The 15,467-nt window shown below is 35.2% G+C and overlaps 1 protein-coding gene across 4 annotated transcripts in view; it reads left to right on the top strand.

Moving 5' to 3' along the window:
• Positions 1 to 11,106, top strand: part of TAFA5 (TAFA chemokine like family member 5) — a 463,715-nt gene extending 452,609 nt beyond the window's left edge. For 2 of the 4 annotated variants that reach the window (XM_051642092.1, XM_051642078.1), the window contains one exon: positions 9,831 to 11,106. In XM_051642092.1, the coding sequence (XP_051498052.1) occupies positions 9,831 to 9,889 (59 nt within the window). In that variant the 3' untranslated portion in view covers positions 9,890 to 11,106. Of the gene's footprint in view, positions 1 to 2,301; positions 2,368 to 8,393; positions 8,487 to 9,830 lie in introns of those variants that run through there. The other 2 variants (XR_007891779.1, XM_051642070.1) reach the window with 2 other exon arrangements.
• Positions 11,107 to 15,467: the final 4,361 nt, after the last annotated feature.

Here is a 15,467-nt window from a genome sequence, read left to right as displayed (position 1 = left end):
GTGTTAGATGTGACTGCTTGTACCTTGCAAGGCTGTCTTTCAGTAACACTTTCCTGCCTGTGTTGTTATTCCTACAGTGGTTCCTGTGAATCTTACAGATTCTGTGGAACACACCCACATTGTCTCCTACACAGAGCAGATTTCCTTTCCTGCTTTTAAAATAAAATAAAATAAATTTTTAAAAAAAGCTTTTCCCATTTCTGTTTAATTAACGAAAAAGGGCCAATGTCATACAAATACAAACTATTCTTTGCTGTTAACCCTGATACAGTAACTCCTCCAAGAAACTCATAGCCTAAGCCAAGGTCTATTCTGAGAAAAATATACGGGTTTCCTGACAGCAGAAACTCAAATTATATTATTTCATTTATGCATTTGTCCTGTTCTATATGGCATGTAATTCAGGACCTCAAAGGGAAGATTGATCATTACTTCTTCAATCTGATATTTATGAAATGTTGCCTAGCATGTCTGGCAGAGTAAGTAATATATTTTCCTCTTTTTCTGTTTTGTCTCTTGTTTCTATAGCATCTGAGCTTTGTGTGATTTCTCTTAAAACATTCTCAAGTTTCACCCACACAGGCCATCTGGACTACAGTTAATATTTTAGGACCTATCCCCTTAACTTTGATGTACTTTCTTGTAACTGCTAAAACATGGTGATATCTCTTCCTTCTGTCTTGAGAACCTCCCCCTCACAAACTCAGACATATCAGAGGAACTAAGGGCTTGATACTGCCAGCAGCTGAAGTCTTTCAAATCTCTCATACATTTTTTCAATTCTGAGCAAATCTGTTATGAGAAAAAGAAATCTGTGAACCTTTAGCAGCAAAAATCTTGCCATAATGAAAAGAGTGAAGTCCTAAAGTATAAAATATTATATTTAAAAATTGTTTATGTTATTGGTTCCTGAAGTTGTTTGTTGTGTTAGATTATGAACTCTGAAGTGGTGCTGTGATGCACAGCACAAGTGCTATGTGATCCACCACACCAGATTCACTAATGACATTGTCAATACTATATCTTGATCCTTGCCTTCAGTTGAAGCTTATTTGCTTCTCAAGTTTGTCAAATTTAATCTTAGTAATTGTTTTATGAACCAGCAAGGTCCGTTCTACACCTACATTTGGAACAAGTGAGGAATGGAAAACTGCATTTTCCTCTGATTTAATCCAGAAGTATCTCTTAAATAGCTCAGTCATTTTTTTAAGTATTCTCAGGGTCTGATCTTAGCATTTTATTTTTTTTTTATGTGAAAACAAGCTTGAAAGATAACAAAGGTCAGATAAATGTTTCTATGAAACAAATTGACAGCTCTTATAACACTTGTAATGACATGTGCTTGGTGTAATAAGATGCTTATCTGTGATCCCATCCTCCTAAACTTTTAGGGTTGTGTGATCACTGCTTAAGGATTGACCCACAGCAATGTTTCATGGTCTGTCTTGTGCCTCAGTTAACTGAACTGTGATTGCTTGCTTCTTAGGCATGGTGACTAATCACAACATTGGTATCTTACTCCTTTTCCTTGTTATTTGCCTGACTCGACCCAGAAGAAATGCTCAGTCACACAAATATTTTCTGGGTAGTGATGCATATGGAGTTACACTAGGGTCTAGTGGGTCACTCATGACCAAATGAGGCCCACTGACTCACAAGCAAGAGCTGCTTGAGACTCTTCAGCTTAAGAAGAGTAAGAGCAGAGTTCTGCTCCCTGAAGTCATGTGTCCAGGGCAGCCTAGATGCTCCAACAGTCTAAAATGTGTTCAGAGTGCACATGTATGACACAGGGCCTTTTGAAACAACACTGTAGATAGGCGACATGCCCAATGATGTCCCACAGGCACTAAGCATGTATGTTTAGGCAGAACTGAACTCTAGATTTTGTTGACCCTGTCTGAGATCACACTGACTCATGATGTATAGATGCCTACATTTAGGTCCAATAATCTCTGCATTTTTACCAAAGGAGATTATAATAATGGAAAATGGAAGGGCTGTCATGGAAGAGACACAGGGCTAGGAATACCTAAAATCTGATTGAGAAATGTTAACTACACCGTAGACACTTTCTATGAGAGGCACATGAAACTAATTAAGGTGGTAAGATTCTTGGAGGCTGATATCTTTGTGTGTCAAGAGAAGATCAATTTCACTTGCTATCTTGCTCTTCAGAAGTTGTCTTGCAGCTGTTTTTATATAGTTGTGTCTGTTGTTTATGTAAAATTAATTGTAAATTATAGAAAATTCCTTGACATTTGCCACAATTTATTTTTCCTCTTTTGTTTTTTTTGTTTTCAGTCTACTGCAGAAATCTGATCGCCACAGCACTGCTTGCCAAAATATCACAGAAAAGGGGAAGGGAGAGTAAAAGTGATCTTGCAAAAAAATTTAGATCCAATATGCTGCTCAGTGTACAAAGCACTCTGCCTCCATTAGACAGACACACTGGTTGGTTTTTGATCTGCTGCATTGTATGAATTCCTAGTTTGTGTGAAGGTTTAAAAATATGTGCACTGTTATTCAGAATGCTACACAGTATAATGTATTTAGGGATCTGCTTTGCTACTAAGGCATTAATAATATTTTAATTGGGTAGATGAGGACATTGATCCTTAAATTCCCTATCTCATCCTTCATCCCAGCTCTGCGATAGTCACAGAAAACTTAAAACCAGAGCATGAGCACAGACGTACAAAAGGATATTTTAGTTGGGATTATAAGAATGTATCCCAAACCACACATTAAGTATTGTCTGAAAGGAAGTACAAGAGGACTTGAAAGCCTTCAAAGGTGTACAGATATGTTGTCATTAAACAGAGGATCAACATATTTTGCTGTATGCAAAATCTACATCATATTCAGTTGAAAAACATCCTCCCCTCTCCTAATCTTGCAGAATATACTTTGTTCAGTTACTATATTTTCCACTACATTTTATGGTTGAATGAAAAATTGAAGGATCTCTGAAAAAAAACTTGGTTTTAATCTCTCATAAGATGGGAATGTTGACATTGAAAGGAATATCCATTTCAGCTTCCTGAAGAACCTCCCTGTCTCTGTAATGAGGTGTTTCAGGGAAATATTTTTCATATTTTATAATGTGTCTTTGAAGCCAGGAGCTAAATCTCATAAACATGGTAACAAGGATGTAACAAGCTGTTAGGCTGGGAATTTTTGGTTTTGCACTGAAAGTGAGTAGGGTCAAGGTTTAAAAAGCTAAACTAGTTTGTTCTAATACTTTTGTTATTTTTCATGTTCCTACTAGAGAATTAAGAACAATTCTGTTTCAGAAATTTTTATCTTGAAAGAACATGCCCTGCTTTGCAGTGGGCCTAAGGACTAAGAGCGGTGGTGGGCTTTCTTCTGTTTATGTGTCCACATACATTTGAGCTTGGTTGAAGATCACACTTTATTTTCTGTGTTTGCAGTGGATGCCTGCATGCTATTTCTACGGAAGAATTATATGCATATTCTTGCCCTTTTTTTTTCTTTTTTTTTTTTCAACAGTGTTATGAAAGTATAAAATCCCTCCTGCATTCTTCTTACCTGACCTACATATATATATTCCTCCTTTACTCCCACTCCCAGTTGCCAACTTACTGTTTTCTCCTGAAGTCATAGACAAAAGCTAAACAGAGTAATTTTAAATACTGAGATTTATTTCTCATATACAACATACTTATAAAGATTGCTTGTTAAAAGTCATCTGCTGTGCTACATTGCTTTCTGGAATGATGTGAAACATGACTGCTTTCTTCAGCAATGAATTCTCGGATGGAATAAATAAAGCAGACAAAGTATCTTGTTGCTGAACACTGACTATTCTGTTCCTTCACTAGTAGCTAAAATTTCTATTAAAGCTAAAGCTTTTGAAGTCAGAATTATCTCTTTTAATGGATTAAATATACTAAATATTCCATCTAAAAGCATGTTGCCATTTCAATGTTTTATTAACATTAACTCTTTTCAAAATCAGTCAGGAAAACACTCTACCAATTTTTATTCAGAGTTTGAGACTAACTTTGCTCCAGACCAGCTGCTTGTCAATCAGGTGCCCTTGAACAATCTCCTCTAATTAGAAAAGCAAAAGTAAGAATTTAGCTTTGTCTATGAACTTCAGTGCTTACTGATGTGGGTTGTTTTGTTTGTTTGTTTTGATTTGTTTTTTCCTTTTTCCCATGAAGTAGACTAATAAACTTTAATAATTGGCAAGACTGTTTTTTAAACTTTATAATTAAAACTCACATCACCTTTTTAATGAGGTATTCTTATATTCTTCTGTTGTGTTTGGATGCTGAAAAGCAAGCTTGCATTATTATATATGAATCATAGAATCATAGAATGCCAGGTTGGCACCTTTTTAAGCTGAGTCTTGAAAGTGTCCAGTGTTGGGGAATCCACCACTTCCCTGGGGAGATTCTTCCAGTATCCAACTGTTCTGATAGATGCAATTTTTCTTCTGATGTTCAGTTGGGATCTCCTCAGGAGTAACTTGCCCCCATTATCTTTCATCTTTTCCATGTGACTGCCTGTAAAAAGGAAGTCTCCGTCTTGATGGGAGCCACCCTTTAAGTACTGGAATATGGTAATAAGGTCCTCCCTAAGCCTTCTTTTGACCTAAGACTGAACTCATAAGCACACATCACGTATATGACCCAGAGTCAAATACATTTCAGCAGGTTTATGATGCTTGGTTCTAACATTTTCATTCATTAAGGGTTAACTAATTGTAAGAACAGTCCCACTGCCTTCACTAGTATTGCTTATGAAGTAATGGGCAATTCAGTAGAAGGGATGGGTGTATGATCTGACCCAGCATATTCAAAGTTCTTATAGGGTTATAGGAGACAAATAGAATTTTAACAGAAAAAGAAATGGATAATCAAGTTGACAGTCGTGGCAGATGGTCAGGAGAAGCTGAGAAGGTAGGGCTACTATAATGTGAAATGGCAGATTTTGGGTTTAGTTCTGTACGAATTATTGATATTAAAATAATTATTATTGTAAAAAAACCCAACAACCTCATTTGCGAAGAGTCTCAGAGGCAGAATAGATGCTTCTTTCTGTATCTGACTTGAATAGTAGAAATTAAAAATACCCAAACAGTGGGTGTTAACAAAGAGACATGTTTTCTTAGAAGGTGCCTAATAATTGTATTCTGCTGTCTGTAACTCATGAATGTTTCTTTGTTGGAGTGCAACACAGGAAAGCACACCTGTATATATGCTACCTAATAAGCTAGGCTGCTTTTTCTAAACGTTCACCCACAAGCACAGACAATAGATTTGACCAATCTTAATATTACTTGTTCTGCAGGTATTACAGTTTGAACTCTGAATATGTCCCTCCTGTGGCTAGCTCAGTGAGACAGAGTGCATCATTACTAAGTACAGTAGCTTCCATGTTTACTTTTCTTATTGCTGATAGCCATGGACACTTTAAAGATAGATTAACTTGCATCTTTCTGAACACTATGCAGTCCAAATGCATATATGAACAACAGGGAGAAAGGAAGAACATGGAGAAAGGAAGAGGAAGGGAGGAAAGCAAAACAAATTTTTGGGAGGGACTGTGGGAGTTCTCAAAAGAGCAATAGGTCGTTGCTATTGCTTGGATCCTCACAAGTAATTTTTTTATTTCCCACCCCCCCATATAACACAAAGTGTCTTGCAAGGGAATGTAAGGTTTTTCTTAAACATTTTAATACTTTCATATCTTTCTTTCTGCATTATACATGTTTAGTTATTCAGGGACTTAGAACAGACGATGCAGAAGTGAAGGAGAAAGACATGCTGTTTATCTGACTTGCAGGCAGTTGGTAAAATGTTTGGAACTGTTTCCATTATTACTTTATTTGGGAGATAGAGACTGGCACAAGCTACATTTATTGCTGTGAATTATATTTGTGCAAAATGTTGTGAAGTTTAGGGTTTTTTCATATAATAATACAAGAAGAAAAAAAAAACCCAAACCAAAATCAAAAGCAGTTTACACTTATGGGTGGTATACAGAATCCTAGGACTCACAGAGGCATTTTTAAGACTGTAGTTGAAAATGTGAAATACATAGTTTAGACAACTAGTTCATCTGTTAGGCAACACTGAAACTTCTTTAATGTGAGTAATTACTTTGTAGGCATCCAGAAAATTTGCAGAAATCAGTACTGGAAACATGGTAGAGAGTTCAGAGTTGTCATCACAGAGTGCCAATATAACTTCAACAGGCAGTCATGTAAAAGCACTTGGCTACTGTAGCAAAAATAATTACTTTAGTTCCCTATGATTTTCATTTTTATTCTAAAAATACAGAGTGGAAACCAGAAGAAACTGATAAAGCTTTAGCAGTATTGACATGGTATTTATGTGGATTCCATTTAAAATAAAAGGTCAGACCAGACAAGCTTGAAACTCATTCCTGACTCTGTAATTATTTTCCAGTGACAGTAAGCTTGGCTCCATTTCCCAGTTTGGTGGAAAGACTGTGTAAGTCAACAAAGCACCACATAGTCCCATCTTCTCAAGATGACTTGCATAACTTGTTTCCTTTGTCTTTAACTATAGGAATTAACAATTAATAATTTTATTTCATGTGCCATTAGGGCACATTTGGAAATAGACTGTCCCTTATTCTGCTCCATCCAGAGTAAGACAAATTAAGTGGACTCTGTTGTAATTGCTCTAATAAGCCAAACATACTCAGGACACATTCAAGACATCCAAGAACTGTAAGATATATATGGTCATATGAAAACATATGGTTTCTAATGCTTTTGAGATGCATTTGGACTGCATTAATATGCAGTGAGGAAAATTCACTTTCTTCTTGAGCAGAATTCTGTGGAGCACACTGGAGCTTGGGCTTCCATCATGTAAGCAGTCAGATAATATACAGTAGTATTTTAATCTCTGGTACTATATACCTCCTCAATATATCAACATTGAACAAGCTCAAGAGTTCTCCAAACTTACAGCCAGAACATTTGACTCCTTCAGAAGGAAGCAGAACTTGTTGTCTGAAGCACTGGGGAGAAACTCTGGATTTGTTGAAGTCAGTGACAAACAGACTTGTGCAATGGTAACTAGAACTGACATGAGTCCCATATAGAGATGGGGAAAAAAAGAGAAAATTTTGTACTACATGATTGGTTGTCAGTCTCTCTTTCATTTGATGCTACAGTGTATTTCCTAAGTGAAGGGAAAAAACAATGCAACACGCCTTTCCCAAGAGTTGAAGCAGTTTTGTTTAGTAGCAATAGTTATTGAATTTACAGTTTTCATTGCAACTTATTGATGTCATTAATATTCTAGAAATTGCTCCTAAACAGTCATCAAGAACACCTTTTTCCTTTAAACCTGCCTACCAGGGATGTGGTACCTTTTCCTGTTTTGAACTATTAGTATAAATAGTAAACAAGTTCTTTTTATGGTCATTTTGGGAATCCCTCTTTTCTCTAGCTTGATCTGTCTGGTTTTCTGCAGTGATTAATTTAACTGTAATGAGGAATGAAAGGAGAAAACATAGGAGGTGGGAGGGTTGGTGTGCTTTCTCTTCCTCTTCTCTGGACTCTTCATGCTTTCCCCTATCCTCTATCTCCTTTTTATCTGTTGTTCCTATTACTTATATTACTTCTTTTTCATACATTCATTAATAAATGATGTTTAAAATTCCCTGGATAACCTATGCCTTCCTCCTCCTCTCCCCCATTCTATTTTCTTCTGTCATTGTCCAAAGTTGTAAATTCACCTCCTGTTCTTTAATCTCTTCCACTTCCAGTCATCACTTTATTTCAAGCCTCCTCTCTGCCCTTCCTCAGCATTTTTAAAAAGCGTAATTGTCTCCCCTCTTCTCTCATTCTTTTGAAGTGTTGATACCATATTCACACAGCAGGGATGAGCAACATGGAGACAGGGATAGCAAGTCAGGAAGGAAGCTTATATATCCATAAAATGACACAGCAGCAGGTATCTGCAAATGAATGTGGTTGTACCTGAATTCTCTCCCCATCTTGGGAAAAATATGGTAGAGAAGCACAATATGAAAACACACAGTCCATCAGCAGTTTACACTGTTGCTTTTAGCTTTGGGTCATTTCAGCATAATTCAGGAAAGATGGAGCTAAGTCCGCCTAATTCTTAACACAACAGTAAGTTTATCTAATAAACCATGTATCTTTTTCTTTGTGTCTTGCTGCCTAAAAAGTATTGGTACCTTAAGAGTTGTGTTCTTTTCTAAAGGGAAGAAAATTTAGGGGCTTACAGAACCCAAAGAAAGACTATAAAGTGGAAACAGAACAATTAATACAAGGAAAACTTGAAAATATTATCTCTTGCTGAATGTATATTTAAAAAGGGGAATATATCACAATAATCAACCAGGTTTTTTGCCTTCAGCCTGTCTGAGGCCATGTGGTTTGGAGATCTGATCACTAGTCCGAAAAGAAAAGGCTGTTTGCAAGATTTCTGGGGTGTTTTTTCCTGGAAAAGGTGAGAAGATAACAGCAGAAATCTATGACATACACTTTATGCCTTATAAGGAGAGTTTTCATCTCTCTCTCTCTCTCTCTCTCTCTCTCTTTCTCTACCTACCTACCTCTCTGTCTTTCTACATACATATATGAAGAGATCCATATGTTTCAAGCTGTCACTAAATTGATTTTGAGGCAGCTATTTCTTTCATTTACTACCTGAGGGTTAAGTTAAAACTGTAAATTTAATACATGGCTTGAAGCAAGTGATTTGGATTTTCTTATTTGTTTTGCTGTTTCACATTCACTGCTAAGTATTTTCTGGAGTTATGCATGGTATTTCCATCAGTAATAACAGTTCTGACTGTTTGGAGACAGAACAGTGCCGAAGCAGAAAACAGCATCGGAACGTTCACACAGCATTTTGTAACAGTCATGCTTGCTTAATACACCCCAAAACATTTTGTCTTGTATAGTATCTGTGTAATTTTGAAAACATTTCTTAACTGATATTTTGGGTGAGCATGAGTAGCTGGCTTCTTGTTGTATAAATCAGCCATTACTTTCTCATTTGTTTTTGCACTGTCTTCCTGTACTCTTGTTTTCTTTAATACTGTGAACTTTGGTTCTGTAGCTGTTTCAAACCACCACTTCCATTCCATTTTCTTTTAAACAGGTTCTTTGGGCAGTTCTTTGCCCATTTTCGTTCTTCTGGGGTTTTTTTATTTGTTTTGTTTTGTTTGTTTTGTTCTGTTTTTTTCCTGCTATGTAAGTAAATCAATTTTCTGATTGAGTTTTAACAAAAAATATTTACATTCATTTGCACTTGTAAGAGCATCGCTAGAGGGCAGTATTGATTAAATTAGGTGCACTCTAATGCTTATTGGAAACTTAAAGGCAGACATGCTTAAGTATAGGCATCCTTACATTTTAATAAATGGTCGTAACTTTCATGTCTATCTTTCATAATATCCTTTACGTAAAAAGTAATAGTAATGTTAATTGCCATTAGATGTTGCTACATGTAACTAATGCAGATAAAATAATATTATGTGATATTATTTTTATGAAAAAGAATGTGCATGGAGCTTGGTAGAAAGTAGATGGCATTGAAGCTATTGTAGATTACCCTTACATTTATTAATTTATTAGAAATAATTAATTTTCAATAATAAATAGAACTATAGGTTTGTTCATATGTTGTTTATCAGGGAAGATGTTAGCTGTGAAAAACAAATATCTTCTAATTCATTAGCTGTCTCCTTGAAAAATCTCAGTATGGTACATTTTAAAATAATGGACAGCAAAGATAACCAGGATTGTAAATTAAGACACTGACTCATTTATTCTTATTGATTTACAGGTCTCCTGACTAATGCAGCAACACAGAATCCTCGTAGGAGTGGTTTAGGCTCTATGTGAGCTACTTAACTTAGTCAAGTTTTACTGCTGTGGATCATCATCTGTTATATGTCATCAACTCAACTGTCTGTTTCTCTGTATCTCATGAATGACAGCATAATTTCTCTACATTATGAGCTAAAGTTTGTTCTACCATACTAAGGATCGCTGGACTAAGGAATATAGGAAAAGAGATGTGCTTGGGCATTAGCAATACAAAAAAGTTCATGGTTAACGTTTCATCTGCGTTATACGCCACTGCTGGACTTGCTGTTACCTACATGTTTTAATCTGAAGAGTCTGCTACAATGAAGAGTATCATCCCAATCAGCCTTAGAGAAGACTGTTTTGCCTATGGGAGGACACTGAGGTGTAAAAGATAAACTCTTCTTGTGCCCTAAACTGTCTGAATTGCTTTTATTTTCTTATACTTTCAGTATATACAATAGACCAAAGAGCAAAATCTATTTTAAAGTGGACACAATTTTACTGCTAACAGAATTATAACATTAAATTGCAGGTGGTCTCCACAAAGACATCATTCTGGCTTTGACAAAGCTGAGATGTTGTTCTTCAGCAGAAGTCTTTATGGAAAGCTGCAGTAAAACCTATCTCAGAGACCTGCTCTTGAAATGCCACGTTCGAGAGAACATAATGGAGCATTGAGAGAAAACAACCTGTTTGAAAAACTTGGACAAAAAGAAAAGAAACTGTCTACACGGCACCTTTATTCCTCTGTACTTAGATTGACTTTCTCGTACTAAAATCATTTTCAGTTTTAACCAGTTAAACATGCCTCTTCTACAGTTCCATTTTTGATAGTTAAAGTTGGATAATGCAGTATTTGCAAGAGCATGTTTGGTCATCTGTGACCTATGTCTCATCTGATCCACCATTTAGCACCAGAAAGCAAATTAAAGAGAAAACAAAAGTAACACTTGTTTGAAAGAGATCATTAAATGTATTTTGAAAAGCCTAAAGTTATATATTTAACAGTTTTTATATGTTGTATATTTGTAGAAAATCCTATTTAACAATTAACGTGATAACTCTGACAGTCATGATAAGTGGTTCAGAGTTAAGTTGTGGTTTATTACTTCAGTTGTCTCTGAAGTGACTGGTGTCGTTTGCTTTCTTCCATTGGGACATTCTGGATGTAAAGCATGACCAGAGAGGACTGTGTAGAAAAAGCAAAGAATAATGTTGTTTATATTACATAAATGCATTCAACCATTGCACTGTTGGAAGGCATTTTTTATTTTTTTTTTATTTTTTGTCTTTATGTACTGATAAAAATAGAGTGTAAAATATTTTACTCATTGCTCTTCATAGAAAAGTGTTTCTTCTTTCTTTCTTTCTTTCTTTCTTTCTTTCTTTCTTTCTTTCTTTCTTTCTTTCTTTCTTTCTTTCTTTCTTTCTTTCTTTCTTTCTTTCTTTCTTTCTTTCTTTCTTTCTTTCTTTCTTTCTTTCTTTCTTTCTTTCTTTCTTTCTTTCTTTCTTTCTTTCTTTCTTTCTTTCTTTCTTTCTTTCTTTCTTTCTTTCTTTCTTTCTTTCTTTCTTTCTTTCTTTCTTTCTTTCTTTCTTTCTTTCTTTCTTTCTTTCTTTCTTTCTTTCTTTCTTTCTTTCTTTCTTTCTCTCTCTCTCTCTCTCTCTCTCTCCCTCTCTCTCTCTCTCTTTCTTCCCCCAATTTTTGTCTAAAGGTCAGTTTGAATCCTCTTCCTTGATCCCATTTTCAGTGTTTTACCTCATTGTCAGAAAGCCCTCTTTTTTGGCATTATTGGTTAGTCAAAAATTAGCAAAAACAGCATAGATGAGGGGGAAGTTATGATAAAACAGAAAAACAAACAAAAGCTTGTTCCCTTTTACTGTACCTTTCAGTATGTAAGTTTGGTACATATTGGTATGATGCAATCAACAAGGGAGCTTAATTTCTTCCTGGCAAATGTATTATGGTTTCAAGTATACTACCTAATACTCCAATTAACTTTTAGTATTATGCTAGTTCTATTCTACTAAAGAAAAATATAGAGAGATTGTTCAAGTGACGATAGATGAAAGGTACACAAATGAGAAGCTGAATAAAGAAATCCAGCTTTTTTTTGAAAGCCAACTCTAATATTGAGGCTTATTGAATGCAGAGGTTGCAGGAATCATGAACTCTAGGTAATTTTATCTTCAAGTAAAATAAATATATTCAAAATTCTTATTTAATCTTAGGATTTTGACCAGTGTAAAAGTAGTGATTAAAGCCTAGCCACTTGAAAAGTGTTATGGACTGACTGCACTATAAATGAACAATGTCAGGTTTAACATGTCATGCAATAAACAATGGCAAATACATTTACTGTACATGTAGACCTCAAGAGCCAGATCCCTCACTCTACCAACTCTCTGTTTTGATTTATTTTAAAGGGAGTGTAGTAGCCTTATTTAGTAAACACAGAACAATTAAAGATGTTGCATCATTTTTGTTGCTTTACAGTATTCACTTTTGTGTTGGTTCAGCTAAATTATGAAAAATAAAGAAAATCCTTTTATAAGTGAGACTTTTGTCCCCTGAGCATGACATCACCGAAGGAATTTCACCAAATAATAAGCAAGGTGGCAGCACAGAAAGGAAGACTTAGTGATGGGATGGGAAATTGAGAGCATGGGTTGTGTTTTGAAATGGAAGTTTTACCCTTGCCTTTTCAGGTCTTGGGTATCTTCATTCTGGTATGCTTGGTTAGAGATCAGATTAAGGTAGTATTTTCTGGAAACCAGATCCCACTAGAAGATGTAGTAATGGACATCTGAAGTCTTTCCACCTAAAATCATAACTTCCAACTAGTTCTGAATATGCAGATTTATGTTTTGTTCTTTGAGTACTTTAAATGCTCAAAGGTAGATGTACATTGTTCATAAGGTCTACTCTGGACAAGAAATATCGAAGACAAAAGATTCTGATTATTCATCAGAGACAAATTCTAGTTGCTGAGTCTCCTGTGTGCAACAGACACCTCAAGGCACTTAAAATGTGTTTTTGTACTTTTTCCTCCTCCCCCAAAATGTACAGTTCAAACAAACAAAATATACTGCCTGCCTTTGTCACTGTGAATTACTACTCAAAGAGCAGTGGTGAAATGTTTCTCTCTCAGGAACAGTATGTTTTCAGAATATTGTGAACTTCTAATTTTACAAAACATAAAAAAGTTGTTTGTTTCTGAAAGTATTTTATGTGCCTCTTCCAAAGCAAAATTTGAAACACAGAGGGGAATGTCTTATTTGAATGCTATTAAATATCCTTCATTTCTCAGCTTGCAAACACGTACATTTTTCAAAACACACTTGAAAGAGAACAAAAGAATCAAGAAAAACACATAATAGACTAATAAAAACAACCTCTAGAAAACCAGTTAACTGTTAAACATTTTTTTAAAGAAAAACTTCTCTGTAGCCCAGGCAAGGACAGATGTTTACTGCTTTAAACATCTGGGATATCAAATGCAGCATATATTAACACACTATAGCAATCAATATGACATATCATTCACCCATTTTGTAATTATGCTTTTAATGTTTTGTTGGGGTTTTTTTTTTGTTTGTTTTGTTGTGTTTTTTTTCTTTTTCCCAGTTTGTTTCTTCTCTGCAGTAGCTTAGGTTTTATGCATGTGGTATCTTCAATCATTCACTTGTTTACTGAAACTGTACCCACATGCTGTTGCATAAATCTTTAACCCAGGAACTTCCTATCTTATATAGCCTATTCATCACAATCATGAGTACTAATTAGATTTTCCAGAAGAAAATAAAGAATTCAACACTGTGTCTGAGGAGCCTGTATGACTATGAGGAACAGCTGAACTAGAAGGCGGTAAATTGATTGGTTGACAGGAAAAGAACAGTGCTGACTGCCTGGACTAGTGGAAATAAAAAAGCACAAGCCAACACTGGATGTAGACACATGAAACAAAAACAGAAGAAAGCAAAAAACCCCTAAAAAAATCCCAGAACCAAACCCAGGCAACCAAACAAAAAAACCCAAAACAAACAACAAACAAAAAAAAGGTATTTTTTTTCAAGGGGCACAAACAAAATATGCTTTCATCAAGTAAACCTACATATATGCAATACCTTTCCTGATTAAAAACAAAATAAACCAAAACTAAACAGAAGGTATTTGCATTTATATTTCAATAAAAATACTATTTATACTAAGAGTAATGTATATATGAGTAACAACCAAAGACTGGGAATGGGTTGACTAGAGGTGTTGCATACACCTACACTAGCAGTCACTCCTCCCATTAAAAGGACAAAGTGAGAGATGACAGGAAAATTGAAACCTTTGGCACATAACCTTTAAAGATCTAAAACTGTTTCAGAGGAACAATTGGATCAGTAAGATACAGAATAGGAATTTTTATAAGGTTTGGAATGGACCTAATGAAGACTGGATTAGAACCACCATGAAATAGTGAAAAATAGACCCATTTTCTGATTTCCAAGGCAACCTGTAGCTGAGCAGTCTTATTCAGAGGACAGTTGCTCTAGTGGCGAGAATCCTTCCAAGGTAAAAGACCATCTAAGTACCATACTGCTTCCCAGGGAGCACAGACAGCTACTTACTATTGCTAAGGTTTGTAAGAATCTCTCTCCATCAGTATAACTTACATTAGTCTGCATACCAGCTTGTTTTTCAAGCAAATTCAAGACAGGCTAAGGGTAAAAGTGCTTTCCGGGTATCTTTATCCCTCCTGCTCCAAACATGCCAAAAAGACTTCACAGGCATTGCAATAATGACCATAATTTTGTGCTGGAATTGGGGTAATGATTCTCTTAGGAGAATGATTAATGCAAATGAGAGTAACTTGCCACCGCTTTGGTGAAAATCACTGAAGAAGGTGGTGCATATAATTAATGCAAAGAAAATAAGTAACTTGTGTTGTTGGTTTTTTTCTCTGTTAGATTTTATAAATTCTAGTTTTTTGTTCATTTCATCCTTTTAAAAAGTGGATTGATGTAAATGGAATGTCAAAGCAGTTCAGCCAAGTGCTTCCTCATTGTTCATGCCATGTCTTAACTAGAATATTTATAAAAGTACTAGGTTCTTCAGGTGACAAAATAGATCATAGCCTTCTCTGAAGTGAAGTTTCTTCTGATCTTCCAGTTACTGTCTGGTCTATGCCTGACATCCTAGAAGAATGCAGTCTTTATGTATTTTTTTGCCTTCTATAATTACAGAAGTTACAACTAAGTAATTATATTTTCATTCTTTTTTCAAATCTTTATTTTCTTACATCACAGAATGGATATGACATTGAAGCAATAAATCTCAGGCTAGGCTTAGGCAAATAATGATGGACAGAAAACAACTCATTTAAAGCTGGGGCTTGAATAAAGGAAGACAAGAAGGCAACTGAAAAGAATATAGGATGAAAGAAAACTATAGATTTTTCATTTCAGAATATTTAATATTTAAGAAATGCTTTTTACTACTTAATAAGTGCTAGGGGAGCCAAACATTAAAAAATTGAAAGAGGGAAATATGAAAACAAATCTTATTTTCACTTCAAAGATAAGAATTTTACTGATAATATGATTGTCTTCTTTTGAGATA

Source organism: Apus apus, chromosome 1 (genome assembly GCF_020740795.1).
Source record: "Apus apus isolate bApuApu2 chromosome 1, bApuApu2.pri.cur, whole genome shotgun sequence".
Classification (NCBI taxonomy): Eukaryota; Metazoa; Chordata; class Aves; order Apodiformes; family Apodidae; genus Apus; species Apus apus.
Note: the sequence above shows the minus strand (reverse complement) of the source record. Positions and strands in the feature narration are given on the sequence as shown.